Genomic DNA, 27,676 nt, shown 5'->3' with positions numbered 1-27,676 from the left:
ACTGATTACTTAGCTTTTCTTGGTTTAATGATACATTGTAGAGCTTTAATCAGGCCTGATATTTTGATCAGAACCCATATATAGCCTGACAATATTGTGTCTGGACCTGACACAGCCCACAACAAACCAAACCCAAACTCAACTCTGAGAAACCTGACAGTGAAATTTCAAGATGACACAAGTACATTGATGTTACGGTACTAGGCCTGTTACAGTTATTATATAATCACCAGATTGCAATTATTTTGCAATGTTTTCTTTTACAGTCCTCTAAGTTCTAGGTTTTAGCCAGGTAAATGTGAGGTGCGAGCTCTAAAATACTAGGTGGTTATTTTGGGTAACATGATGGTAAGTGTTGACTAAATTACAATGAAATGACTAACAGATTCTGGGTATTAATTAAGTAAGTATGTGGTACGAACTCCACAGTACTGTGCAATCATCATAAAATGTTCCAGGATGTCATTGGATATAAAAAGATTGTACATGAATAAAGCACTAAGAATCCTACAATGTAAGTATATCACCTGTAAACAAAACTGAGTCTGGGCTGTAAAATACTTGTTATGGTTTCACTGGATCCTTTCCATTTACTTCAGAAAAAATTTGTGCCATCATTTTACGCTACATAACTTAGCCGGTACTTAAAGGTGTTCTGGATTTACTGCTTAAATGTGTGACATTATATAGAAGTTTAATGTATGTTTGTACTGCCCACCTTATTACTCTAAATATTTATGAGATATTTTACTGCAGCTTAATAGCTAGAATCTGTTTGGTGTTTCAGTGTAAATTAGTTAGACTGCCTTGGAACTTACCATCATGTAATAATACGTGATGGTAATAACTGTCTAGTACACGTCATGTACCTTATGGAACAACATTCTAACTTCTGACTGGTGCTATAACACCTTTAGAGGGCAGTGGTCAGTAATATTTGTTTATTTGATGTTTGTTAGTAACACCTTTAAGGGACAGTGGTGAGTACCGTTTATATTTTTAGAGCACATGCTGTTTCTCTCATCAGTTGGGAGCTACTAGGTGTCAACAGCTAGAGAGAAAATCAGCCAGTTTGGCCACTTTAAAGGGCCCTTATCACATAAAAAACAAATTTCTTTGCTTATTTTTAATAAAAGAGTTCGGGATAGAATACAATCTATATAAAGTGTGCTGTAAAAACAGCTTGTTTTAAATTCATAGTTTTTTAATGTCAAGGTAACCAACATATTTACATACATACACCTATATAGCCTATACCTCTTTAGCCTGACTCATTTATGTTGATGTTGTGAGGAGTGTTTCAGCCTGAACTGCTTTTTGAAAGAGGCACAATACAGGGCAGCCAGTTAGAACAGAGCACATTTACATATATATAAATATATATATATATATATCAATCTTAAAGGCACAATACAGGTGCTGTTTAATTCTAAAGGACAAAGAGAGTTTGGAAAATGGTCATCTCTGTTTTTGGTACATTAACTCATATACACATATGTTATAACAAAAAGAAGGCAGTTAAACTGTTAACCACAATAATTTATATGGGACTTATTCTTTAGCTAAAATTGTATGCCTGAATGGTACCAGTGCTGGCTCTAGTTTCTAGTTAAAAGTACAGGATTGTATATATAGTTAAATATAATATGGTATAGTCAAAGTATTACTGTTAATATGTTTAGCTGTCTGTACAGTATGTGTATATGTATTGACTAATTAATAGATTAGGTTACACTACGCTGTGATTTAATGTAGTCATGCCAATAAATCTTCTTTTAGTTGAGGTGAAAGAGAAAGAAATAGAGAAGGGTGACAGTGATAGAGATCTTCTATGATAGGAGAGTGAGTGTATGTATCTGATTTTCTCCATGTGTAGCCTATGATATACACATCACTGCATTAGTAAGCCAATTTGTTCGACCATTTATGATTGTGCATGCACGTCTACACGGTCCATAACCCGCCTACCTCACATGCACACACATCTTCCACCCACCCACACACATGCTTCCTCTTAATTGATGGAATAAAATAATGGCTGTGGTCTAATGTAATCTCAGCGGAGATTGAGCGAGAGCGGTACGGGATGAGGATTTCTCATCTCAAGTGTCACCAAGGGACCTCAACTTCTGCTCTCCTCCCCCTCGAGTGTCCCTCCATCCTCCAATCTCATTTCCAGCCTTAATGATGCCGGAGAGCTACCAAGGACAGATTGAATCTTGCCGCGGCGCTGTGTGTTTCTTGTACAAAAAAACAAAACAAAAGAAAAACTTGCCAGACGTAGTGCTGTTTTCTGCTGCCACTGTTCTACTAAGTTCGAATTTTAGACATTCTGTGCAGCTGTCATAATTATCTTACCGGATTTCAGTTTTCAGATTTAATTGTGTCATGTATGTCAGCGTATTGTTTGTCAGTGTAATATTACAGCACAGATAGGCTGCAGGTGTGAGCTCAGGGTATTGGATGTCATATGAGGAAGCAGCAAAGTCATTTAGTGGAACTTAACGTGAGAATGAGACAGCATTAAAGTGTGAATTACCTTCTTGTCGATACCCGAGAAATCTATTAGCAGATTTTGCTAGAATTAAAGGGAAAAAATTGTACCCTGTCAGGCTCATCTGCACCTGAGAAGAAAAATGATAAGAGCCAAGGCTGACTTGCTAGATGTTAGGCAGATTTTTGGTGCTGTAGCTCCATTCTTGAAGTCTTTGTAAGTAACTGGTAAGCTTTTATTTTGTTGTTTCTTCCATGTTTATCAGTGTGGACTAGCTGCAGTTTGAGTAATTTCTGCATACGGTTGCTGCAAGTGAACAGTTCATTTGTAATGTGACTGGTTAAGCTGTCTGTAAGCTGTCTGTTTGGACTTGTTTATTCCTGTGCCCAGTACTGGTGGTTTGCATTGTTATTATCCACTGATCTGGTCATGTTGTATACAGATAGGTAGACCCTTAAAAATTAGGGTGTCTAAATTGTTCTTTGCCTGGATATACAATTCTTCAGGTTCTTTAGGATACCAGAATTGATTCTTCAATGTCATCATTCCAAAGAACGCATTTAGGTTCCATTCAGCAATTTTTAAAGAATGTAGACAGACAGACAAATAGATAGATAGATAGATAGACAGACAGGTAGATAGGCTTTGACATATGGTTTTAGATACAACCTTTAATTGGTATTAAACCTTTACATTATGGTCAAGTTCTTACTTCGTACTCACATAACTCATTTATAACAATAAATTACATTCAATGAAAGGTTCTTTAAGGAGTCAGAAATTCTTCTTCAATAGCATCACTCCACAGAACGACATTGGATAGAGAGGTTCTTAAAAATAAAGTTTTTAAAATGGTTCTTGGACATATGGCTCTAGATGTGACCTTATATTAGTATCAGACCTTTACATTATGCAGAGGTTCCTTAGACTTCAAAGAGGTTATTCACATTTCTGCATGTCTTTTATGAAGACGATTGGTAAAGAATCATTCACTGATAGGTTCTTTATGGAACCTTAAGTGTTTCTTTTTAACCCACTGAACCCTTTTTGGTTCCATTTTCACACTTTTTTAAGAGTGTAGGTAGATAGATAAAAAAAATTAGGTGAAAAAATATGTCAAATAGGCTACGATTCTAGAGCATGTAAACTGGATAGGTTCCAGGAGTTGTTCTAACGTAGGCATCAGTGGCCTACATTACTGTTCTATCTCATTGTTATCTTTGACTGTTAAAAAATGAGTCTCCAAAAACAAACTGTACAGAGAAGGAAGTTTTTCAAGATCAGTGTATTTTTAACATTTTAAGATAAAAGAGGCTGTGGTGACACAGAAAGAAATGTGCCTTATAGTGCTCGCTGTAGTTGAAGCTATGAATTCCTTTCCTCCTGTCTTCTTAACAGTCCCTAATGCCCAGATTTTAATTGGACACAGTGCCAGTCCTAGCCTTCCCAGGGCCCTAAGCAAAACCGCCTCTCTCCCCAACATAAATCACATATCTACCTCCTCTACCAATGTAACGTTAACATTAAACTTTTACACACATCTCTTAAATCCCCTTACAGTAATCATTAATCATAATGTTAACACAATAGTTTGTCCATTTATTTTTACTTACTTTGATGAACAAAAATGTTCATTTAGAACATTCAGCTTTTCTACATTTTCTTATGGCAAAGTCATCAAGAATGTTAATGCTCATGATGGCACATTCTCTCAAATGCTCGTGGGACACTGACAGTTTGAGATAGGTTTCTTACTTTGTCAACAACTCAACAGTAGTTTTTTTAGCTAGCTATCTTCGCCTCAAAGCCTTCTATACAGGGCACAACTCACAAGTCACAAAAGTATGACCTTTACACACAAATAATGCATTATACATATGTAGAAAGCTGTGTATCCTTTGACTAAAACACAAACGACTTTAAATGTTGTATATTTTGTGTTATTTGGGCTGTAGCATTCATAATTTTATCTACCTAATGCACTACATGGAGAATTTAGAGACATTGCAGGTTCAGGGGATGGTAGAAAGCTTTCAGACATTTTTGATCACACACTCACAATTTAATGAGATGAGAGACAATAATGATCACCCCCAACCCCAGAACCTCCCCAAATTTTTGTTCCAACTACCTGGCTTCTCTAGTTTGCTCAAACTGGCAGCAGAAAGTTTAGACAATTGAAACAAATTCCAGGGGAGGGTTTTTACTTTCTGGACCTGGATTTCTCCCCTCTGCGTCTTGTTTTCTCATCCTACCATCAGCAGTTTTACTGTCGTTTTTCAGCCCCCGATTGGTAATGGCTGTTTGAAGCCGTCCTGTCACGTATGCCGCTCCAAAGTCCGTATAAATGACAGAAATGTAATGTAACTCATTGTTGTTATACATGCCAGTCGCAGTTTGACTGAACATCACAAAAATTGTTTAGGCCTCTTGGTATGCCCTGCATGCTTAAGAATTGTATAATAGGCCTATCTAATGAAAAATACATTGTTGCTATGGGAGCCTCCCTTGGCAGGTGGGGGCTCTACGCAACTTGTATAGTTTGCGTACAGGAAGAACCTGCACTGACTGAGCTCATGTTTTGTTTCAGGTGAAATGCTGCAAGTACTGGCCAGATGACACAGAGATCTACCGAGACATGAAGGTGACGCTGATAGAGACCCAGCTCCTTTCTGAGTATGTCATCAGAACATTCGCTGTAGAAAAGGTGAGAAAAAAAGCACATCATCTTTAGTGAGAGCCCACTCAAGAGATTAAACGCTGCTATAGAACCACTGTGCCACAACATATGCAGTCTAGTTACTTTATGACTTTGCAGCAAACTCAACCAGACACACTCATTTTTAATCAAATCACACATGTTCTATCTAGTATTGCTTTAGAGGAAAGTCTTTGCACACCAAACTCTATTTCTTCTTTGATTCATTTTTAATCTTTTTTCAAGTCGCAAAATGGAGCAGCACAAAGATAACCTAGCATTTTAGTCTATTATCTTTGGTCTACTGGTTGGCGATATGGCAAAAATAGAACATCATGATACTTTACATTTCAGCTGTACATGATACATAGTTTTTCAAAGGGTTAACTCTTAATAGGTTTTTCTCTTATTAGTTCACAGCATGTCAGGATTTTAATTTGCGATATCCCAAATATAGGGAGAACTTTTAAACAGCTATGCCTCTTCACAGCCTCAGCCAAATCTCATGTATTTTTGGCAGTGTTCTGAAGATATCAATAATGGGCTTAGTAAAGCTTTTGATGTAATTTATTGTGATACCAATATCATATTGTCATATGGTCATATGGACTGAATTTGTCTTGTTTCGTAGAGGGGGGCCCATGAGATCCGGGAAATTCAGCAGTTCCATTTCACAGGCTGGCCAGATCACGGTGTGCCCTACCATGCTACAGGCCTGCTGGGCTTCATCCGCAGGGTGAAGGCGAAATCACCTGCCAATGCTGGCCCTATTGTGGTCCACTGCAGGTAGTAGATCACTCTGTCATCATGGATAGAAGTTTTTGGTCCTTGCACTAGCAGATTGCTTCAAATCATGCAAACCACTGTTCTCCAAGGCTAGACCTGGGAGGCCATGCCATTGTGCATTTATTGTTTTCTATGCTCTAATACACCCCATTGAGCTAATGAGGGGCTTGATGATTAGGTAATGAGTTAAATCAGGTATGTTAGATCCAGGAAGAAAGGGGGAAGGTACTAAACTGTTTGGTGACCCCCTAGGACTGGAATTGGCTCTTGTGGCTTATATGGTGGCGGCACGGTGGCGCAGTGGGTAGCGCTGTCGCCTCACAGCAAGAATGGCCTGGGTTCGATTCCCGGCCGGGCGACCAGGGTCATTTCTGTGTGGAGTTTGCATGTTCTCCCCGTGTCTGCGTGGGTTTCCTCCGGGTACTCCGGTTTCCTCCCACAGTCCAAAGACATGCAGTCAGGCTGATTGGACACGCTAAATTGCCCATAGGTGTGAGTGTGTGTGTGAATGTCTATGTCTGTCTGTCTGCCCTGCGATGGACTGGCGACCTGTCCAGGGTGTATCCTGCCTTCCGCTCAATGACAGCTGGGATAGGCTCCAGCACCCCACCGCGACCCAGAAGGATAAGCGGTTTAGATGATGGATGGATGGATGGCTTATATGGTGTAAATGCATATTTTATAGAGTTGTAGCAATGCACATATTTTCAGGTTCTGAGGTCAAGATCGAATTCATTTTTTGATGTTTTGTGTGTCAGAAATTTTACAGGCCTGTAATTATATAGTACACAGGTTGGTTTCACTCAAAACAGTACAAACACAAAAAAAGATCACAAAGTGACATGTCCTTGTACAAATTAGTGCTCTTATAAAACAGTGAAACTGAGCCATAAACAGAACAAAATGTACAGTGTGCGCCCATTTTTTATTACTGACAGCGGCTTAAATAAATGTTTCAACAGACTACTGTAAGTGTTCTTTTTTTATTTTAGTTTTTTCTTGATGCTCTTAGAATCATTGCACCCTTAATATTTCCTAGAATAAGTTTATTAGCCCTTGTCTTCTCCAAAGATTTTTGTATTTAACATTTTCAAAACTAAAGAATTTAAGGAACAAGAGGAAAAAAATGAATTCTAAAAAAAAAAATAAAATTATATAATGGCATAGTGGACTGACTAATCACTTACTTGCTGCTATACAGTTTATACAGTTACTGTAGAGTGGTTGTCATTGTTTACAGGCTCTCTATAAGTGTTCAAATCTACGTGCAGTTGTTCTATGTTCTAGAAGCATTAACAATTCCTATTATCTACTCAGAAACACAATACTGATAACACATCATGATATTACGCACCCGTAACTCTTTATATATGGGGCTTTCACATAAAGAATGGTGCTTATCTCAGTCTCCATTGTGGTTGGCCTCTTTGCAGTGCGGGAGCAGGACGAACAGGTTGTTTCATTGTGATTGATATCATGTTGGACATGGCTGAGAGGGAGGGCGTGGTGGACATCTATAACTGCGTCCGAGAGCTGCGATCTCGCCGGGTCAACATGGTCCAGACAGAGGTACCCACTGACTTTTAAGCTTTCAGTTTATCTTAAGGAAGCTTCTTTCATAAATCTTTCAGAGTAGACACAGATGATGGACAGGACAGAAGAACAGAAGAATGGAATAGAAAAAGAGCATATAAAGGAGAGATCAACTTGCAAGAAGGTAGAGACAGGACGGAGATGGTGAGAAAGAATTAGAGAAATTGAGAAGGAGAATGGCCTTTGATTCAGAAGGAGTTCTACATATAAAAGAATGTGTAAACTGCATGTTTATCCATTTATAGCTTGTTCCTATTTAAAACCACCATGTCTCTTTAGCCAATTACCATAACATTCTCAGTTGCACTTCCTGCCTGTTTAAGAGCCAGCCGTCTCTTAGAGTGCAGCACAAATCGGGCGGTTAGAAGTGCTATAAAGGCGTGGGAATAACTAAAGGCAAATATTACTGCGAGCTGGCTCCTTTTTTACAGCTTTCAGCGATTTTATGTTGCAGCGGTGCTGAAGAACTCTCCGCTTTTCTGAACACAGACCATCTGGACTGAGCCGTAGCCTAGCTGAATGCACCATTTCCCTGTAATTCCGTTTAGATCACAAGCATCATTGGATTTAATGGGCAAATGTTTCATAGATGACGTCTGGATTGGGATTTGAGTAACTATGCAGCCAGTGCTTCTCTGATTCATCCTCCACAAGTTCAGTGACCTTCAAAGTGTGCACGCGTGCGTGTGCGTGCGCACATGTGTGCATTTTGCCTTGCAGGTGTTTGTGCGTGTTGGCACTGCCTGTCGCCCTACGGGCGCTTGTTACCTTTTTATGTGCATGTTTGAACTGTCAGCGATAATTTGCCACAACAGAAAGCGATTTGTGTTGCAAATTTGATGGGAAATGCTCCCTCATTAGGAAGAGAGCGCTCAATCGAAAAGACCAACTTCTGTTTTTTTGGGGGGTTTTTTGGTTGTTTTGCTGTTGTTTGTGACATCACATCTGCTCTCTGGTTGGTTGCGGCACCAGAAAGGTCAAAGATTGTTAAGCCACAATCACAGGCGCCTAATCACGGAAGCACTGACCCCCTGTGTCACGATTTAGTCAAAACTGACAAGGCCAGATTGTCTCAAAATGTCACTTCAACAGTGATTTTCATCAAAGCGCTGAATTGTCTCCTCGCAGATGAGCAGCTGGGATGTGAATACATATTCTGCCCTCAGTCACAAACAGCCGACAAGCCAAAGACAAATCAGACTTGTCTCAGATAGTGATACCATTTGACAAAATGTTCATCAGCTTCATTGTGATTTGATTTCCTTGAAGACACTGTTAGCATGAAAATGAGTACCCATCCTATTCATCTTTAGGCACTTTGCCATGACCACTTTAACAAGTACAGAGCAGGTATGTTAAAAACCAAACAAAATCTGACAGCTGGCAAACAATTGGCATTTTGTACATTACGTCATAGCAGTCCACCTTTATTGTGATAACTCATTGCAATGAACCCTATCATACATAACAGCTTACAAGTGATAGTAAGCTAGTAGTAGGTGATACAATGCAATCATCAGATTCATCTGCTGGTTGGGGTCCATAGCACAACCAACATTACAAAATGTTCTTCCTCACCATTGCATGCAGTTACACATTTTTACCAGAGAGGTTTCCAAATGTCTACATAGTTTAGCTTTAAGTAAACATATTCTTGTAGGTTAAAAGTACCTTATATATCTGGGATGTCCCTTAAGAAACATATTTAACAACTGAAGTAAATCTGAAACATTTTTATCATGCAAAATTTTGTGTTTTAGTATAACGGTATCAGTTTCTTAAATTTGCTTCAGTCACTTATTATAGGTCAGCCATCCTTATTATAGATGTTTTTTCATCTGATATACCAACAAAAGGAATTGCTAAGATTCTTTAGATTTTATCAACAGTTTTTGGCGGCATTTTTCTGTATTACAGATATTGACTGAGTTGATTAGATGATGATTGGTGAGACTGATTACTTTAATATTTTAAATGTACTTTCTGTCTCCTGTCAGGAGCAGTATGTCTTCATTCATGATGCCATTCTGGAGGCATGTCTCTGTGGAGATACCACCATTCCAGCCAATCAGCTTCGTTCTGTCTACTATGATATGAACCGATTGGATCCACAAACCAACTCCAGTCCAATCAAAGAGGAGTTCAGGGTAAGACATTGGGGGGACAAACTGAGCCTTTTTAACATATAATTCTCTTTGATGAATCAGATTGAGTCCATTAAAAAAGGGATCTCACACTTTTCCTACATTTCAAAATCATCTTCAGCTCTGATGAAGCCTCAGTTCATCTCACTTTAACACTGCCATTTTTAATTGGAGTTTGGACCCATTAACGAGTACCTAATAAATTTTAGATATTAGTCATGGAGCACAGCTAATGCTAAAAGAAATGATATTAGCATTAATATGGTAGTTCTGAAGTACGCAAGGCAGGTACAGTTGGCGCAAAGAAATGGGAGGTCCATGTAAATGAGGCTGCAGATTTAAGATTTTGTCTTAAGACATCTAAGGACCACATCTGTTTTCAGTGTCTAAAACCCTTTGCAATCTGCTGTATTGATGAAGGCGCTAGGCACAAACAAAATGCTTGCTGGAAATGCACAGCCATAACAGTAGGTTATTGAATGATAGCCTTGATAAAAATAGTTCTAACGCTGTAGGACAGCAAATGAATATTATTACAGTTGTAGAAAAGGCATACTCTGTATTATTTTAACTCAACAACCTACTGAAGTGGAGGTTTGTATGTAATAAGCCTTAACTTTCTACGGTGGCCAACAATTAAAAACGCGTTGCAAAAGAAAACACTTTCATCAACTTGACTACACCTGAGCTATATTTCAGAAATGCGCTGGGAACTCAGAAAACACTTTCATCAACATGACTACCCCTGAAATACATTTCACAAACACGCTACAATTTCAGAAAATACTTTCATCAACATGATTACACCTAAGCTACATTTCACAAACACATGCAACTTCAGAAACTCTGCAAAGCCAGTCACAACGCAACGGAAGTGAGCCACAACACAACGAAATGTTTCTTGAACACTCTCAAAGGGGATGAAATATCTATGATGGAAAAATCACTGACAGAAGCTGATAAGACCTCGTAGACTCACATTCAGTAAGTCCATGCTTAACTTGGCTGGCTCGTTAGCTATCTAACATTGCAGTACTATGATAGTTATCAGCTGTATCTAGTATTGCTATTTAAAATTCTACACTTACACTCTACAGCTAATTCTCATCATTAAACTAATTCCTATTCAGTGATCTTATCTGCAGGTTTCACCAGGTTCTGTACTTTTACCAGTGAATGTTTATGCTCCAAGTTTGAATGGATCCGTCCTCTTTGAGAGTCCTTTCCATTGTATTGTGACTGACTGCAGCGTTTCTGAAGTCGCGGGTGTTTTCTGTATATGTGTTTTGTAGCACTGGGGTAGTCATGGTGATGAAAAGGTTTTCTGTCTTTTCATCACCTTTGTGAAATGTAGCTTAATGTGGTGTATATGATGTAATTTTGATTAAAGTGTTTCTGCTTTTGCAGTGTGTTTTTTATGTGCAGTTAACTGGGTCTTCTTAGCCACAGTAATTTTTTCCACCCGTACATGTACTTAAGGTGGTGTTAACCTCACAATATTCCTACAGTACTAGCATAGCCTTGCCTGATCCTTTGCCGTTTTTAGGCATTGTACTAAGAGCAGTTGTTTAAAAAGTATGAGAATAATACAACTAGTATGGATGGCTGAGAAGAGATTTATATTCTGCCGTGACCCAGTCCAATTTGTGCATAAAAAGTAATATGTGCCTTTTGGACACACCTTAATGACTTACCCCATGTAGTAAAGCGAAATATTATATGTTGTAAAATAGGCCATCCAATTATATTCTATTAGTAATTATGGTAACCCCTTTGGGCAGCATTCATGAGACTACATTGCCTTTCATGACAACTGACATAAACCCACTTATTTCAATTCAGTAAGTGTTATGACAACTGATGCTTGTTGAAGTAAGCCTTTATCAATGTCTATATGGAACATTCATAATTCAGTTTGAGTTTAAACTGCAGTCCTACAGTAAAAAAAGAACTAAAAATACTGTTTGAATTAATAATTTATTAGTAGTTTGGGTTTAATTGCTACCTAAAAAAATTATTCAAAAATGCTGTCCCCCAGATGGCCATTTTTTTTGTTCATAATTTTAGTTTTAGCCTTATTTTAGTCACACCCCTGCATTTTAGAGTAGGAAGTGAGACTGTAACCCTTTTCCTCATGGCCATGTGCGGAGCAGGTAGAGCCCTTGGTTTTGAAGTAAACGTGTCCCAAAGTCTGAAAATCAGTGTTTCACAATGTGTTCTCAACTCTGACTTTGAACCAATTTGGTAGAATGATCCGTGTAGGTTTATTTCAGCTATCATGAAAGGCTTTGGTAGGTGTCGTGTAGCCTTATAAACACTGCCCTGAAGTGTTACCATAATTAATCATGTTAATTATGTTATGTCAAGTTATAAAAAGTCACAATTTTAGATTCTGATTGGTTGAGACTCTTTATTGCCGAAGAATGACACCCATACCTTGTGGTCCTGAAAAATAAATTCATGAAGGTGTTTTATCAGTCCAGTCTTGTTTAAAGTTATTATTCAGTCACAAGTTGTAATGCCCTCCATATATTCTAGTTCCAAAAAGTTCTTAAAAAATAAGCTATCAAATAAATGTAATAATTACCATACAGGTAAGCACTATAATATAAAGTACCGTTCTGTGTGTATGTGTGTGCATGTGCCATAGACTCTGAACATGGTGACCCCTACTCTCCGTGTGGAGGACTGCAGCATTGCTCTGCTGCCACGGAACCATGAGAAGAACCGTTGCATGGATGTGCTCCCGCCTGACCGCTGCCTACCCTTTCTCATCACCATCGATGGAGAAAGCAGCAACTACATCAATGCGGCACTCATGGATGTGAGGCACACTCCTCTGACACAGTGGTTTCTCTCTTTCTTTCTTTAGATATGATTTGTTTTGGCAAGAATGACAGCTACAGCATGAACACTCCTGGTCACATGTATGATAGCTTTTGCACCATGTTTCAAGCGTAAATTGGATGCATCTTGCCTGAAAAAGCATACATCACCAACTTAATTTCAGGCAGAACATTCTTTGAACTTCTTATTTTTTTCTGCATAATTTAATCATTGAGATGTCAAAAAGTCATTCAGGGTGGTTTTACGTGAAATGCTTTATTATAGAGAAACTTACAGACTTAGATTTCTTTACAGTGGTAGTGACAGGATCCAGATGTCGACATGTCTACTATGCAAATATAGCCATTTTATTTACCATCCGAAATAAGTACATTTTATATATATATATATATATATATATATATATATATATATATATATATATATATATATATATATATAATGTTGATTATATTAAAATGATGGTAAATCTGGAAAAAAGTTTTGGCCACTATTTTGCCTTTCAACACCCTGCATGTACCTCTCCACTATGAATGGGCTTTAAAAATACATTTTAGGCCAAAACCTTAACACATTGTAAATCAAGCTTCAGCCATCAGGCAAAATATTCTAAGCATTTTATGTAATAATTTTCTTTGAGGTAATGATTTTCAATGTATATTTGCTGTAGGTCACACATTACTAACTAGTCATGTTGTTGATTGGATGTTCTGCCACAAAACAGAAATGAATAAGAAATAGGAATTAATCCTGTTGGCTTTGGCACTTCAGAGAAGAAAGACTTTCTCAATTTATGGTCCTTGGGGAGCTTTCACTTCATGCCACTAACATTCCACACCTACTGCTGTGAACTAATATTGATTTTTCTTAATATTTTGTCATGTTTTAATGAAAAAGTCTACTTAAAGATTGTTGTATTGATGAACTGAATGTAGGCTATGAATATACTCTGTATTCCACCAAAGTAAGATGGGCGCACTGGGAGTAATGTGACTCATCTTGGAATGCCATTAGCCATTCCATCTTTCAAAGTATCTTAATTTTTTGTGCTTCTGTGCTTTCACATTTCCCATCTCTTGCTCTCTCTGTCTCTCATGCAGAGTTATAAGCAGCCTTCTGCTTTCATTGTTACTCAGCATCCCTTGCCAAACACGGTAAAAGACTTCTGGAGGCTGGTGCTGGACTACCACTGCACGTCTATCGTTATGCTCAATGATGTGGACCCTGCCCAGGTGAGGCCAGTAGACCTAGATGGAAGGATAAATGCATAGATGTACAGTTTTATTTGAATTGTTTTACTTTTCACAAGTGTTGGGCAATACATCATCTATACCTGTATAACATTGTTGATGTCAGCAATGTTTATTCCACTGATATTGATAGATAACGAAGTGTGGCAAATTTCTAGTCGTTCTGTTTGGAGAACACTGACTCAGGATTAATGAGTGGGTTTTTATTTTTTATTTTTACTATTTTTTGTACCTCAAACAGCCTCTCAGACTTTCAGAAACAAGACGCAAACATAGTCCATCAGCTTTTCAGCAGTATTCAAAATTCTACTCATTAAAACCCCACTCTCTCTTATATGAACAAAAATTAGAGAGCATACAGGCACTGACACAAAGGTTTAAGTGTGCTGCATTAACCAGGCTTTTAGCCCCAGATGGCATCCTTCTGTTCGCAACCCATATTAAACCACACCCACACCTCCTACATAACCCTATAGCCCAAAGCTGGACAAGATTCAAATACTGAGGTACAAACCTGCTGTAACAGCTCACCTGCTCCATAAGCTGTTTCTTGGGATGGGGCAGGCAGCAATTGTGGTGGTCTTGTTAATTTAGGGACGCACCTGCCCAAGTCCCAGGTGAAAGCCCAGACAGAGTACCCCCACCCATCCAATTGCACATTTGCCAAGTTTTCAGTAAGGCCCACTCACTTCAAAGACCCTCTTGTGTGAACAAAGAGGAGAGAAAATGAGCGCTTTGAAAAATAACGTCCAGGTGTGTGACTAGGCCCTCAGTCGCCCTGCATAGATGACAACCTTGCGGTTCAAACCCACACTAAACCACACCCACGCCTGCCATACCAGGATTATATCCATAATGGTCTCGCCAGCCAAAGGTCTGCATATTGTCAGAGAACCTGGTGAATATTTGTTGCTCAGCTTGGCCAAGGTCTACCTACATTGACAGGAAAGTCCATTTGGCTGACATGCAAAATACTCAACTGTTTATCAGACCACTATTTTATCATGACATGTAGGGGTGGGAGAGCTGCAGTAAACAAATGCACCACCAAACTTATGAGAATATCTCACTTAATAGGTACTAAATGTTTCAAAGAAAACTCGTAAATAATTTTTAAAGATTGGATGTGCCACAAACTTCACAAACTTTTTTCCAATCAAGCGACCATTTCGTTCTGAAAGGCTCAGTCACAGCATGTAGAGCAGGCAACTGCTTGTATTTACGTGTTTCCATTGGACTGATAAACACTGCACAGAAAGGCTGTGCGAATAGCCAAACTGACACACTCCCGATAGTTGTGGCCATCTTAACATCAGATACTCCATCTACTTGTGGGTGGAGTGTCTGCGGCTGAAAGTATATCCATAGTAACATTCTATTCCATAAAATAGCTGATGCCAGAACGAAACAGTGCAATTAAAACAAGCTATGTAAAGTTGGTAGTGTCTGCTTATACTGTATATGTCTATTTTTTAGAAAAGAGTAGTGTAGAGAAGCGGTACACAGGCAGTATGAGTTCATTAACTTTATTGTTGCTAAATATCATCAAATGCCGTAATACCAAGATATATTTGAAGATGTAATGAAATGTATCTACACTACCTAGCACTACTGTTCATATACCCAAAGTGCTTATATACATATAATGTGGATTTAGCCATGAATCATATTCACACTGGATGACAAGTCTGTCATAAAGCAAAGCATCATCAACAGCAACATCACTGGCAGCCAAAGCTAACTGAGAAAAAAAAATATTTTAAAGTTTTAAAGTTTTGGCTTCGGTATTTACTTCAAACTCTGCTATGGGAAGAGGCCTCTAAGAAGTGTTTTTTATCCTGTGAGATGTTACACCAGAGTTATTCTTAATAAATATTATTTACATGGAAGGAGGTATTTTGATGAAGGAATTCTAACGATTCAGGGTAGACATCAAAAGCTGCCCTGTAGAGTAATCAGACAGAGTGGTTAAAAATGAATGACTAGCAGAGATATGTGAACGTTGCAGACTTGGACTCTAGTGTGTTTGCACACGAGGGAGCTTGTGTGTTTGGGCAAGAGTGTTTGTGGGCAAAGTGTGGGTGGAAGAGAGAGAGATGCGTTTTTATGTGTGTACGTGACTCTGCATGAGTGTGTTAGGTGGGTGCATACCTGCCTGAGTCTGTATGTGTGTGTGTGAGTGTGAGAGAGAGACCCTATGGGGCAGCAGCCTGAGGCTCTGTCATAACACCCCAGGATCAAAGCCAGGAGGGGTGGAGAGAATCACCCCAGCACCACCAAAACCCATCTGCCTCTCCCGCTCCTCTCCACACTGAGGAGGCTTTCATTCAAAATTCTGACTGTAGCCACTGAGACCACGAGGACCAGGTACCAGGGGCAAATTCACGCACACACACACACAGACACACACACACACACACACACACACACACACACACACAGTCAGTATCTCTCTCTCTCTCTCTCTCTCTCTCTCTCTCTCTCTCTCTCTCTCTTTCTCTCTCTTCCTCTCTCTTTTCCACACACTCTCCTCAGTGTTTGTCAGTCAGACAAGATGCACCACATACACGTGATATCAGACTAACTACCCAACTTCTACCAAACTACTTTATTAGGATAGTTCAAATAAAGACTCTTACCTTATCATCATGCCCTGCGATGGACTGGCGACCTGTCCAGGGTATATCCTGCCTTCCGCCCAATGACAGCTGGGATAGGCTCCAGCACCCCACCGTGACCCAGAAGGATAAGCGGTTTAGATGATGTATGTATGTATGTACCTTATCATCAGCTTACATTCAACTAAAAAGCTATTAATCCATTAAGTAACACATCTTTATCTTAAGTTTTACTTTTCCTTTGCTCCGTATGTTTCCTTGCCTGACCAAAAATATGAAGAAATGTTTCAGCTCCATCAAATGAGTGAGTTGTTTGTCATATAACATTAAGATAAGCCAAACAATAGAAAGTCCACAATTATACTAAATTTTATACTCAGTTTAATTCTTGGCTGCCCCCGCCCCAACCCACTGGCTTCGTGGCCCTAATGGCTAGTGCAGATTTTCATGTCTGTCCACCCCTACCCTAGTTCAAATAGTGGACTATCCAAATGAGGTGGGACCCTGTTGTTAGCTCTGTAGCATTGTTGCAGTCCTGTCATAATTATTATGTAACTGCCTCATGCATTTATTTGAGCTGATCATGATTATTTTAGCTGACCACAATTATTTTCCACAGTTGTTAACCTTCACAATCCTATGCTTATATAGTAAAATGCATTTTTATCTGTTGAGTCAAATTCATGTAAATAAAAGAAAGCAGAAAAAAGTGTTGAGACTTACGTGGGATTCATGGGACTTATAAAAACACAATCTCTACCTTCTTACTGGTGCTATAACACCAGTAGAGGGCATACACTGTAGAGGGCAGTGGTGAGTAATGTTTGTTTATTTGAGCTTGGGCTGTTTCTGCCTTCAGTTGGGAGCTACTAAGTATCGACAGCTTGGTAGCAAGATAACTAAACAGCCAGTTTATTTAATACAGTATATTTGTTTAGAAAAAGTTGTTTATTACCATTATCATGACAGTTTTGTTTTTAATTTTTAGTTAAAATTTGGTGATCTTGACATGCCTGAATTGTTGATTGCCAAAAAAATTGTACGTCAGATTCATGACGTGTTCTTAAACCGCATACAGTCTAACCATAACCCTAACCTTTGTTACTGCATAAATGAGTTTTAAGAAGAAATTTCTTCTTAAGAATGGTTGGCAAATGAGGCCCATTGAGATAGCAAGAGTATAGGTCAGAAATGTCCTCACATAACCAGTGACAGGCCTGATGACTGACAAGAAGCACCTATGTAATGAGATGCTGCACATCACATTCTGTATGTATACTGTATATTACATTATTACAGTCAGGTAATTCATACCCCTAGTGGACCCTGTCAGAAATTGTGTCCTGAATGAGTGTCCTGAACCAAACACAACCTCCTACTGTGTGAGGGCAGAATTGAGTTACTCCTTTTGTGTGTGTGTGTGTGTGTATGTGATATAGCAGTTTTGTACATATGAAGCTGGTCCTTGCTAGAAAAAAACTGTTTTTGTTGTTTGGTTGTTGTGAAAAAAAATAAAAGAGCCAGAAAATGTCCTTCTCTTAATTGATGTTACAGTTAGTGCTGTTAGGTTAAGATGCAGGCATAGCATTATTCAGCTACAGTAAAAAGATGTCAGTGGAAGTCCTTACTAATGTGCGAGCGTGTCTTTTGTGCATCAAAGCATGCTTACCTCTGTGCACACACATGCAGGTGGGTGTTGAAACAGTGCCTTCTCAGCTGCGGCACTCCAGCGAGGGGAAACAGGGGCCGTCTCGTGCTCTCAGCTAAATGAACAGGCCTCTCTCTCCCTACCCTACACATCAAACACTAAAGAGCCAATCTGGCCCTGCTGAGAGACACTCACACAGGCTCCATATCCTCTTCTCATCACTTATTCCTTTACAAAAAGCAACACAATCATGCGCCTATTGTCGGGGAATGAAGTATGTAGTCTGCATGGAGCATTTCTAATGGAAACGATCAAATAGGAGATGATTTGAATATATGAATAAATAATGAAAAGGCAAAAGATCTGATTCTTTGCAAGACCGAATGACTTTATTCTTACTGTCGCTGTGACATTCAAAGCCCCACCGGATTAATTTTTAATAAAAAAGAAAAATCTCTGCTGAAGTACTCGTTTTTTATGTGCATATTTGCTGGAAGTGTTTTACTGTTTGCATTTGTTTCGTGTGCTGCTTTCTTTTGTGTGAGCTTTTTGTCATCATCTTTCATCTGCAGGAAAGACAAAAAAATGAAAGTTTACAATAAGAGCATGTATGACCTGAATGGTGTTTCATAAATGTTTCCCTAGTACACCTGCTGCTGTCATGTTTATTCTGTCTATGTATGTGTAGCTGTGCCCTCAGTACTGGCCAGAGAACGGTGTACATCGGCATGGCCCTCTGCAGGTGGAGTTTGTGTCAGCTGATCTTGAGGAGGACATCATCAGCAGGATATTCCGCATTTACAATGCTGCTCGGGTGGGTTTTACACACTCACACAAACTGGCTTGAATATCCACCTCATCTCACCTGTTCTAAGCTCATTACAGCGTTATGTCAACCTCCATGACATCACCAAGACCTGCCATGGCCTTCCGCAACCACACACACACACACACACAGCCCTTACCAATCACGAGAAAGCCTGCTGATTTAATTTACTTATCCAACTAATCACAATACCGTCTGGTGATGCATTTTACTTTCCCACCAATCACAACACAGCCTGCGGATACATTTTACTGACCCCACCAATCACAACACAGCCTGCTGAATTATTTTACTGACCCCACCAATCACAACACTGATGCATTTCACATCCCAACCTATCACAAACAGCCTCTTAATGTGTTTTATTCATCTCACAAATCACAACACGGCCTGCTGACTTATTTTAAAATAACAAAAAAGTGTAAAACACAAGCAGACCTTTGGCATAAGGACATATTAACATACACAAAACAGTTCTATTAAGAGAACTAATAAAACAGCTAATTTCCAATAGCCAACAAAAGCACTAAGAATTCTGGGAAGCTCCACCCTTCACGCTAAAATATTTCTATTAATTTAGACTTTGTGAATTTCTGCTGTTTGAGTTTAGAAATGTGACATTTGACAAGTGACGATCATAGTTGACCAATCACAGTCATAATTAGATCAGTAAGTAAAGTTCTGTTTAACTAAAACAGATGTTTGTGAGTTTGTTGTGTTTTTGGCCATATTACATGCAGTTATGAAATAATGTTTGGGAGGAGGACCACAGCTGGAGCTCCTTTACCTTGTAATCTAACATCCTAGAAATTTCAATCTCCACTTTTGCTTTCCTGTGACAAAGTTTTTACACCCCACCATCTCTCCATCCCTCCCTGTTCATCAGTTGTATCTCTGTTCATCAAACAAGTGATCAAGCCCTATAACTTAAAATAGAACCTGCCCAGAACTCCAGCTTATGTCCTCAGAAGGTTTCGTCCAAACTATTAAAATTGTATCGGCCGATATTAGGGGTGTAACGATATATGCATTTCAGAATTCTGTTTGATATGATACAGTGGTGTCTCGATATGATACATTTATGAAAAATAAGGAGTGCCTGAATATGTGCTTTATGTTTATATATTCATGTTAAAATGTCAGTGTTTGCACCATGTGCACACTTTAGATGCATTCCCCCTAAGGGTGTAGCAATGCACATGATTTCAGGATTGATAAGATTTTCAGTTGAGAGGTCTATTGGATTTTGTAATTTAAAAGTAATTCTACAGAGCTATACAGAGTGATGTTTCCCATAAGCTTTCTAGCACAAAGATGATTCTTAAATGGTAGAGCGAGTATCACACTAAACACTTTCTCTACCAGTTGGGATGATCTCAACACTGAGATGCTTTTGGGAAACTGGGATGCCTACGTTACTCTGACAAGAATTCTCCTCTGACAAGAAAGATCAAATACCTAGTTTTGATCGTTGACAGCAGGTTTCATGGAAAATGATGAATGAGAGATCCTCAGAAGAAACTGAGGGGTAAACAGGTTTACAGTTAAGATTGGGTTACTGTGTTTTTAATTGTTTATTGATACATATTGAAATTGTTACACTCTGTGGCAGAATTTACAGTTATAGGAATTTTTGCCTACATATAGTTGGTATCGGCCACAGAACTTTCAGGCCCTGTTTTATGCATCTCACTGATAACAACACAGCCTGCTGACTTATTTTGAGACTGCTGACTGCGTTCTGTGGCTGACTGGATTCTGTGGTGTTATGTTACCAGGTTAAAGGCCAAAAGACAAGAGCTATACTGTTTTGTTTTTGGTTTTGTTTTGTTTTGTTTTGTTTTTTACAGTATTGATGGTTATCACTGATTTGTGACTGACTGTTTTTGTTTTCCAGCCTCAGGATGGCTATCGTATGGTGCAGCAGTTCCAGTTCCTAGGCTGGCCCATGTACAGGGACACACCTGTGTCCAAACGCTCCTTCCTCAAACTCATTCACCAGGTAGACAAATGGCAGGAGGAGTATGACGGAGGAGAAGGACGCACTGTGGTGCACTGCCTGTAGGTCACACATGCATTCACACACTCATATGAACATATGCATAATACATGCACAGAACACTTTATCTGTTTAGAAATAAATGACTGTTTGCACGCACTGTGTACAAACACCATCCTTCTTTCTTTCTCTTGCTTTACAAATCAGGCCCATCCAGCAGAGTCTCCGCTGAGCGTATGAAATCAGCCTTTCTGTTCTCAGGCCTCCAACAGCATGAAAACAGATCAATAATCATTAGAGTATTAATTAGCAAATTCATTCGTCAGAGAGGACTGAAAGCCTGGAATTTTTGTTGGAGAGCGATTCGTTTTCTTTCTGTTTTTTGCTAAGAGAAACATCTCCCTCTAGTGGCAGAACACACTCACAGCTCATTTAGCTCCTTGGTTCTAGGCCTCAGTTACGAGACCCTCTTGACTGTATCTCTTTATGTTCTCCGTGGTCTAACACTTGAAGGGCTTGATAACTACCTGATAATAATTAGAGATTTAAATACTTGTCCTGAAGTTTTTGACTGTTCACGTTATGATCGTTTGGGTTTGGGTCGTTTTCAGCCCACTTTTAACAGATTTTTTCCCTGCATTTTTCCTGCTTTAGTTTTTCTTACTTTTTCCTCCTCCCTACTTTCATTATCTTAAAACAGTTTTTAATCCAGCATGCTGGAGTCACCCACTCATGTTGTTGACTCAGTGTAGCACCAAGGTCCTCGCTCATGAGAAAAACGGAAAAATAAACAGTGAATTGATTCAAGAAAGTTCCATTAAGTGCAGCCAAAAGGATGTTTGTATTTGTTAGGCCAAAAATATTTTATATGTTCAGTAAATTATATGTAAATGTTTCATGTAAAGAATGAGAGTTTTTCTACCGTTTCTACCGTTAGCTGTGCTATTGAAAGGAGAATGTTATCATTTTTAGGCAGCTGTGACAAGCAGGATAACAGTGTTCATTATCAATAACTGCGTGACATTTATTTATGAAAGTGGTTTCTTCATCTCCCCCAGCTCTCAAAACCTGCATGTGTCAATGTCGCTGAAATCTTGCCAAATGTAGGTTTACAGCAATGGCTGTGAATAATAGGGAGACAAAGTTGTAAATGTTAATGTTAAACTTGAACTTCTGAAATATTCTTAACTTTTTTGACCAAATAGTTAATCAAAAAAGTTAAGAACATGCTCTCTAGTTTATCTTTTTTTTTTACATTCTTTGCAACATTTCCATGATTTTGATTACATGTTTACATCTCAGTTATGTATGTGTGGGATAGAAAAAAACAACAAATAATGATTATTGACCTCATTTGATTTTGCATTTCCTAACTTGACATAAGATGCTGTAAAGTAAGTTATTGTTCCTCAGTTGCTTCTGTAATAGGAATTGGAGCTTGTCAAATCTTAACTTAGAACTAAAGTTAAGTTTATGTAATTTGGCCCTGAACTTTAGCTTTTTTATATATTTAAACTATATGTGTTTGTACTTTTACACATATAACCAGACAGCTGTCAGTTGTATTTTTTTAATCTTACTGAATGTTGTTGTTTTTTATTTGAATGCTGACCTGTATGTGTGCTCGTGTGTGTCAGGAATGGTGGCGGACGCAGTGGAACGTTCTGTGCCATCAGCATCGTGAGTGAAATGTTGCGACACCAGCACTCAGTTGACGTGTTCCACGCTGTCAAAACACTGAGGAACAACAAACCCAACATGGTGGACCTACTGGTGAGTACTCAGCCTTAGGAGAGTATGATTTTTATTATATTATATTATATTATATTAGATACAAATGTATTTTTTCCTACAAATAAATACAATATCCAATGTTAACGGGGGCTAAAAATGAGAAAATGTTGCTGATATCAAGTAACTCATTACTTACTGAAATGCCACATGGCACAACCGACAGCAAAGGACTTTTGTTCTGACATGCATTTCAGGGATAGTTTTCAGGGTATTGCACCATAAAGATGGCAAGTGGCTGTGAAAGTGCAATACAAAGTCAGTCTTGGTTAGGCTGGTTCAGTTTAGATGCAGTCAGGTGGTGTGATCCCAGGAAAAGCATGTTATAATATGTTATAATAATAATAAAAATGTTTATTTATTTGGACAAGATCATTTATGTATAAACTTGAATTGAAAAACAAAGGTTTATACAATTGTCCAAATACAAAGACTAGATGATATACGTTGTTAATAGTGGCAGATAACTTAACAAATAAGATTTTTTTATGTACAGTTGTGCCACTTGACATTTTCTGGGTGGTAAAATTTATGATTATGTTTAAAAATGAATTTGTACCATTATTAAAGCTATAAAACAAGTATCAACAGTTTGAATAGGTTCTTTTTAATAAGAATTTTAAATGATCTTTTTGAGATCCTTTTGTCATTGACACATATAAAATTGCCACAGTGAAGTAAGTCCTATGTAAAAATTCAGTGTATTATCCATCTAAACAATATTTTCTAAACTAGTGGTTTTGTGTTTTTCTTCTCTCTCTCTATAGGACCAGTACAAGTTCTGTTATGAAGTGGCTTTGGAGTATCTTAACTCAGGCTAGCTGTGCTAGCCCACAAAAGACTGACAACTTTGGGATATTTTGACACAGTGGACGCTCAGTGTGTGTACAGCGCAGGTCCAGTGCGTGTGTACACGTGCGTGTGTACGTGTACAGTCTGCTTGTATATTTCAACAGATGTTCATTTATCCGGCTGGGCATTTTCAACAACTGCAAGAGCACAATGTAATGTCCAAGAATTCTGCCATCCTCTGTACTCTAACCGAAGTATGTATCCTAAGTGAAACCGCTGATGTTCGCCTCACCCCCTTATTAGTTTGGGCCTGTGTTGCCTTCAGCCACAAGTCTGTATCATGTTTCAGCTTTGCGCAAGGCATTCTGTGTACATCCTCGTAGTGTTTACCATTTCTTACCGATCTACACTGAATCGTGTGAGTGGACACTACTGGGCAAGAATAGAATCTAAATGTTATTTTGGTGTGTAAATCAATCTTAATATGGTAATGTATAAAGAATTCATGGAAGCCCTGAAGGGTAAGGTAAAGAAAAAGAGGGAGAGTCACATTTACAGCTGATATATTTTTCTGCTGAGTAATAAAACTCTGGTGCATGTTAGCTCATACCGTGTTGTCCTATGAACGTCATCAGCGATAAGATTTTGAGTCGCTCACATTGCTCACACATATTTGCGTCATGTATCTGCTACATAGGCCCTGTAGAGTTTATGCACAAATTATATGTGAAGAATGAAACATCACTGAAATGTTCTCTCTTTTTTCAGCATAAGAAACATTTTAATACCTTATATCACAAGTGGTTTTCTGAGTAAGCATAACTGCAAATGAACTCATGGCACTCAATTACCATATTTTCCCCAATTATACAATGATGCATTACAGAAACAAGTGCCTAGTTAGCTGTTATATGTGAAATCTTTACAGAGATTATGTTATCCAGTGTGCCAAAGCTTTTTTGATGGACACCATAGATAAAGTCTCAGCCAGTGTATCAATTCGAGTCATGAATTTTGTGTATCCTTACGGCTGTACCAGCTACCTTAGGATCTTTCTTAACATTAGCTCAGCAGTCGCTAGCTAGAAACAGTTATTTCTAAATAGAATAGCTAGAAAAGAAGATCCTAATATGAGGTTTACAGTTGCTGCACTGGAGTAAAGTCCAAAAAGTTGCTTATTTGCACCACATAAACTATTGTGTGCATTATGTATTGTCAAAGTCATCCCATGCAATATGCTGCTGACAAAAGGCATCTGTCCCTTGTGGTCAGTGTTGGTATAACATCAATTCTGCAGGCCAGTTAGGTCCTGTTTTAGGGCTGCTTAGCAATGAAAATCATTGAGCAGATATTTATAAAAATAATTTTCATCTGTTTTTATTGTTTTACGCACAGCAAAAACTTTAAACATGCAAATTTGACTCTGGAACACACTTTTTTCACCTTGCCCTTCATGGCTTCTGTGTAGAATTGACATGGCAACCATCATTGCATACGTTGCGCCACGTTCAAAAGATCCAAAGCTTTTTTCTTTTTTTTTTTTGCACTTTGTTTTTGATATTGTTTGTTTATATTGTAAATATGACCAGTGTAGTGTATTATTTATTTGCACTGTGTATTTCTGTTGTGAAACACAGTGACAATCGTGTACTGGGTTCATTGGTTGAATTGCCCAGAATGTATTGTCAGCTTTGGTTAATCTTGTTTGAAGAAATATTGTACATGTTCAAATATATACTGTATGTATCATAGCAAAAAAAGCCTTGACCTTCATTATGTATCGTAGCAAAAAAGCCTTGACCGTTTCTTTATCTCATTTACATGAGTCAGTGGAAGTCTGGCCTGTTTTTGCTCTGCCTTGACAGTAGATCAGTGCAGAAGGGCCCATATCCTACATTTTTCTTGATTTCTCTATGTTCCAAAACCAGCCATAATTCATTTTTGTTTTTAATTTTTTAATTAAACAGGCTGGTTTTGTTGCTGTGCCTTTAAGACTGATTATAGTAAATGTCCTCTGCTCTGATTGGCTGCCTCATTTAAGAAAGCATTCAGCACTCCTTATTACTTAGTATGAATGGATGGGCTGAACTGCTATACTGAAAGGTGAATTCAGAACAGGCTGTTTGTGCAGCTTAATTTCCATAAACACATACAAAAGTTTCAGTGCCCCTGGTCAAATGGCATTTTGTTGATTTTGTAAGTGAAAATAAGTGACACATTCTCTACAGAGAACACAAGTCTGCACATTATAATGCACAAGTACTGTTTATTTGATGAATTTAACATACTGGTAAAAAATAAACATAAAATGTGGCCTGTGCAAAAGTTATTGCACATATTATATTTTATGTTTACTTTCATGCAACTTTGATTACTCAAAACCTGCATGAAACTAAATTGCACATAAGTTCTATAATGTAAAGCACCCACCTCAGTGGCAGACGGGCGCACTCCTCCTTCTTGCCACGCCTCCAGAAGTTTTTGTCTGAGGATGAAAAGGTATGGCATGTTCAGCAGGTCTTCACAGTGTAGTTTACTGTTTACCAATGGATTACAGTTTGCTCAGACTTCTGGACCAGAGGGCTGCCAGCTGCACAGTGCACATGAGATTCAACTCTTCAGTCAATGATCATTTGTTAAATCAGAGAAAACACGACCACTAAATGCAGTGTTTTAAAAATATATTTTAATGATTAGTTCAATCTGGTTTGTTCAATGCTGTGCAAAAGTCTTAGGCAGCCAAAAAATACTTACTGTCTGGATAAATGGCTTTGCATATCATTTTCTCGGATTCTTTTACACAGTAGATAAGGGGCGAACATGTTATCAGAAACAATTACCATATATAAGCACTTTGTAGGTTCAATTACAGACTGCAGCCAAGCTTACTGCACAGTTTATCAGCCACCTTCTACCCTGTCCACCAATAGAAAGGGACAACCATAAGACCACGCTTGGGCAAATACTACCATTGTGTGCAAAGTCTGAACACTGCTGGAGAAATTATATGTTATGCTGATTTTCTAAGTGAAAATAAGTTCATCCTCTGCAGAGAACATACAGAAAAATGGCATTTTTTCTGCACACTTTAATGCTCAATTTATATTTATTTATTTATAGTTAAACATATTGGCAAAACAATAAATAATATAAAATAATAAAACATAAAACATGGCAAAACTTTTGCACAGGCCACATTTAATTTAGTTTTCAATATGTTAAACTCAGCAAATAAACAGTACTTGTGCATTAAACTGTGCAGAAGTGTGTTCCCTGTAGAGGATGTGTAACTTATTTTCACTTACAAAGTCAACAAAACATCATTTCAGCAGAGACATCCAAACTTGTGCATAGAACTGTATTTGGAAAAGAAGCAAGCTTTCAGGGGGCTACCACTAGAGGGGGCTTGAAGCACGTGTTGTGCTCAGAAAGGACAACAATTGAAAATGCTTCCCCAAGTTTGCCACTGCTCCTTAAACAGAAAATATCATCGCTGTCCATTGTTTCCCTTTATATTGTGTGAAAATTTCAGGATGAATAAATGCTAAGAAATGCTCCAAAATTTCTTTATAAAACACTGCAGACTTCAGCACAGTGGCTCATTAAACACACCTGATTCAGCTCATCAGCTAATTAGCAAGACCTTCATCAACTGAATTCAGAGCGCTAGTTGAGGGTAAACGCTAATCTCCGCAGCACTTTGGCCCAGAAGGCCCCCAGTTTGATATGCCTGATCTAGATGCAGTATTTCTTTATGAAATATAGCAATGAATATTCTATAAAGTCATACCATACATGGTGTCATGCTATGTGAAAAGCTCAAACTAGTACAGTCAGCATTAACTATAGCTGTACAGTGGAGTGTGAAAATATATTTTTGGCTTGAGGTAGAGGAGACACATCCAGTCATCACAATGTTCAATGGCCCAGCCATGTGTTTGTGTGGGCCTGTTTATGGTGGTCCCCTTTTATTGGTGGTTGGGGTAGAGAAGGGCTGAGAAATTATACAGCAAAAGCCGGTCAAGTTCACCTATATGGTAGAAGCTCCTGATAAACCAGTAAGTGTAGATACAAGGTAAATTATCTGGTAACTCAGCATATACAATCAGCGATCACTCTACTAGGAGAATGCAGAGAAACAGATGGACTACGGTCTGTAACTGTAGAACTACAAAGTGCTCCTATATAGT

General features: G+C 38.4%; 1 protein-coding gene across 1 annotated transcript in view; it reads left to right on the top strand.

The window, feature by feature from the left end:
* LOC118796980 (receptor-type tyrosine-protein phosphatase mu-like) overlaps positions 1-25,891 on the top strand; it is a 269,176-nt gene extending 243,285 nt beyond the window's left edge. The window contains exons 25-34 of the mRNA XM_036556162.1: positions 5,085-5,201; positions 5,824-5,978; positions 7,412-7,547; positions 9,569-9,718; positions 12,366-12,539; positions 13,663-13,794; positions 18,767-18,892; positions 20,802-20,965; positions 22,541-22,676; positions 23,462-25,891. Of these exons, the coding sequence (XP_036412055.1) occupies positions 5,085-5,201; positions 5,824-5,978; positions 7,412-7,547; positions 9,569-9,718; positions 12,366-12,539; positions 13,663-13,794; positions 18,767-18,892; positions 20,802-20,965; positions 22,541-22,676; positions 23,462-23,515 (1,344 nt within the window). The 3' untranslated portion in view covers positions 23,516-25,891. The remainder of the gene's footprint in view (positions 1-5,084; positions 5,202-5,823; positions 5,979-7,411; positions 7,548-9,568; positions 9,719-12,365; positions 12,540-13,662; positions 13,795-18,766; positions 18,893-20,801; positions 20,966-22,540; positions 22,677-23,461) is intronic.
* Positions 25,892-27,676: the final 1,785 nt, after the last annotated feature.

This window comes from Colossoma macropomum, unplaced genomic scaffold, assembly GCF_904425465.1.
Source record: "Colossoma macropomum unplaced genomic scaffold, Colossoma_macropomum, whole genome shotgun sequence".
Lineage (NCBI taxonomy): Eukaryota > Metazoa > Chordata > Actinopteri > Characiformes > Serrasalmidae > Colossoma > Colossoma macropomum.
This window is presented reverse-complemented; position numbering and strand designations above follow the sequence as displayed.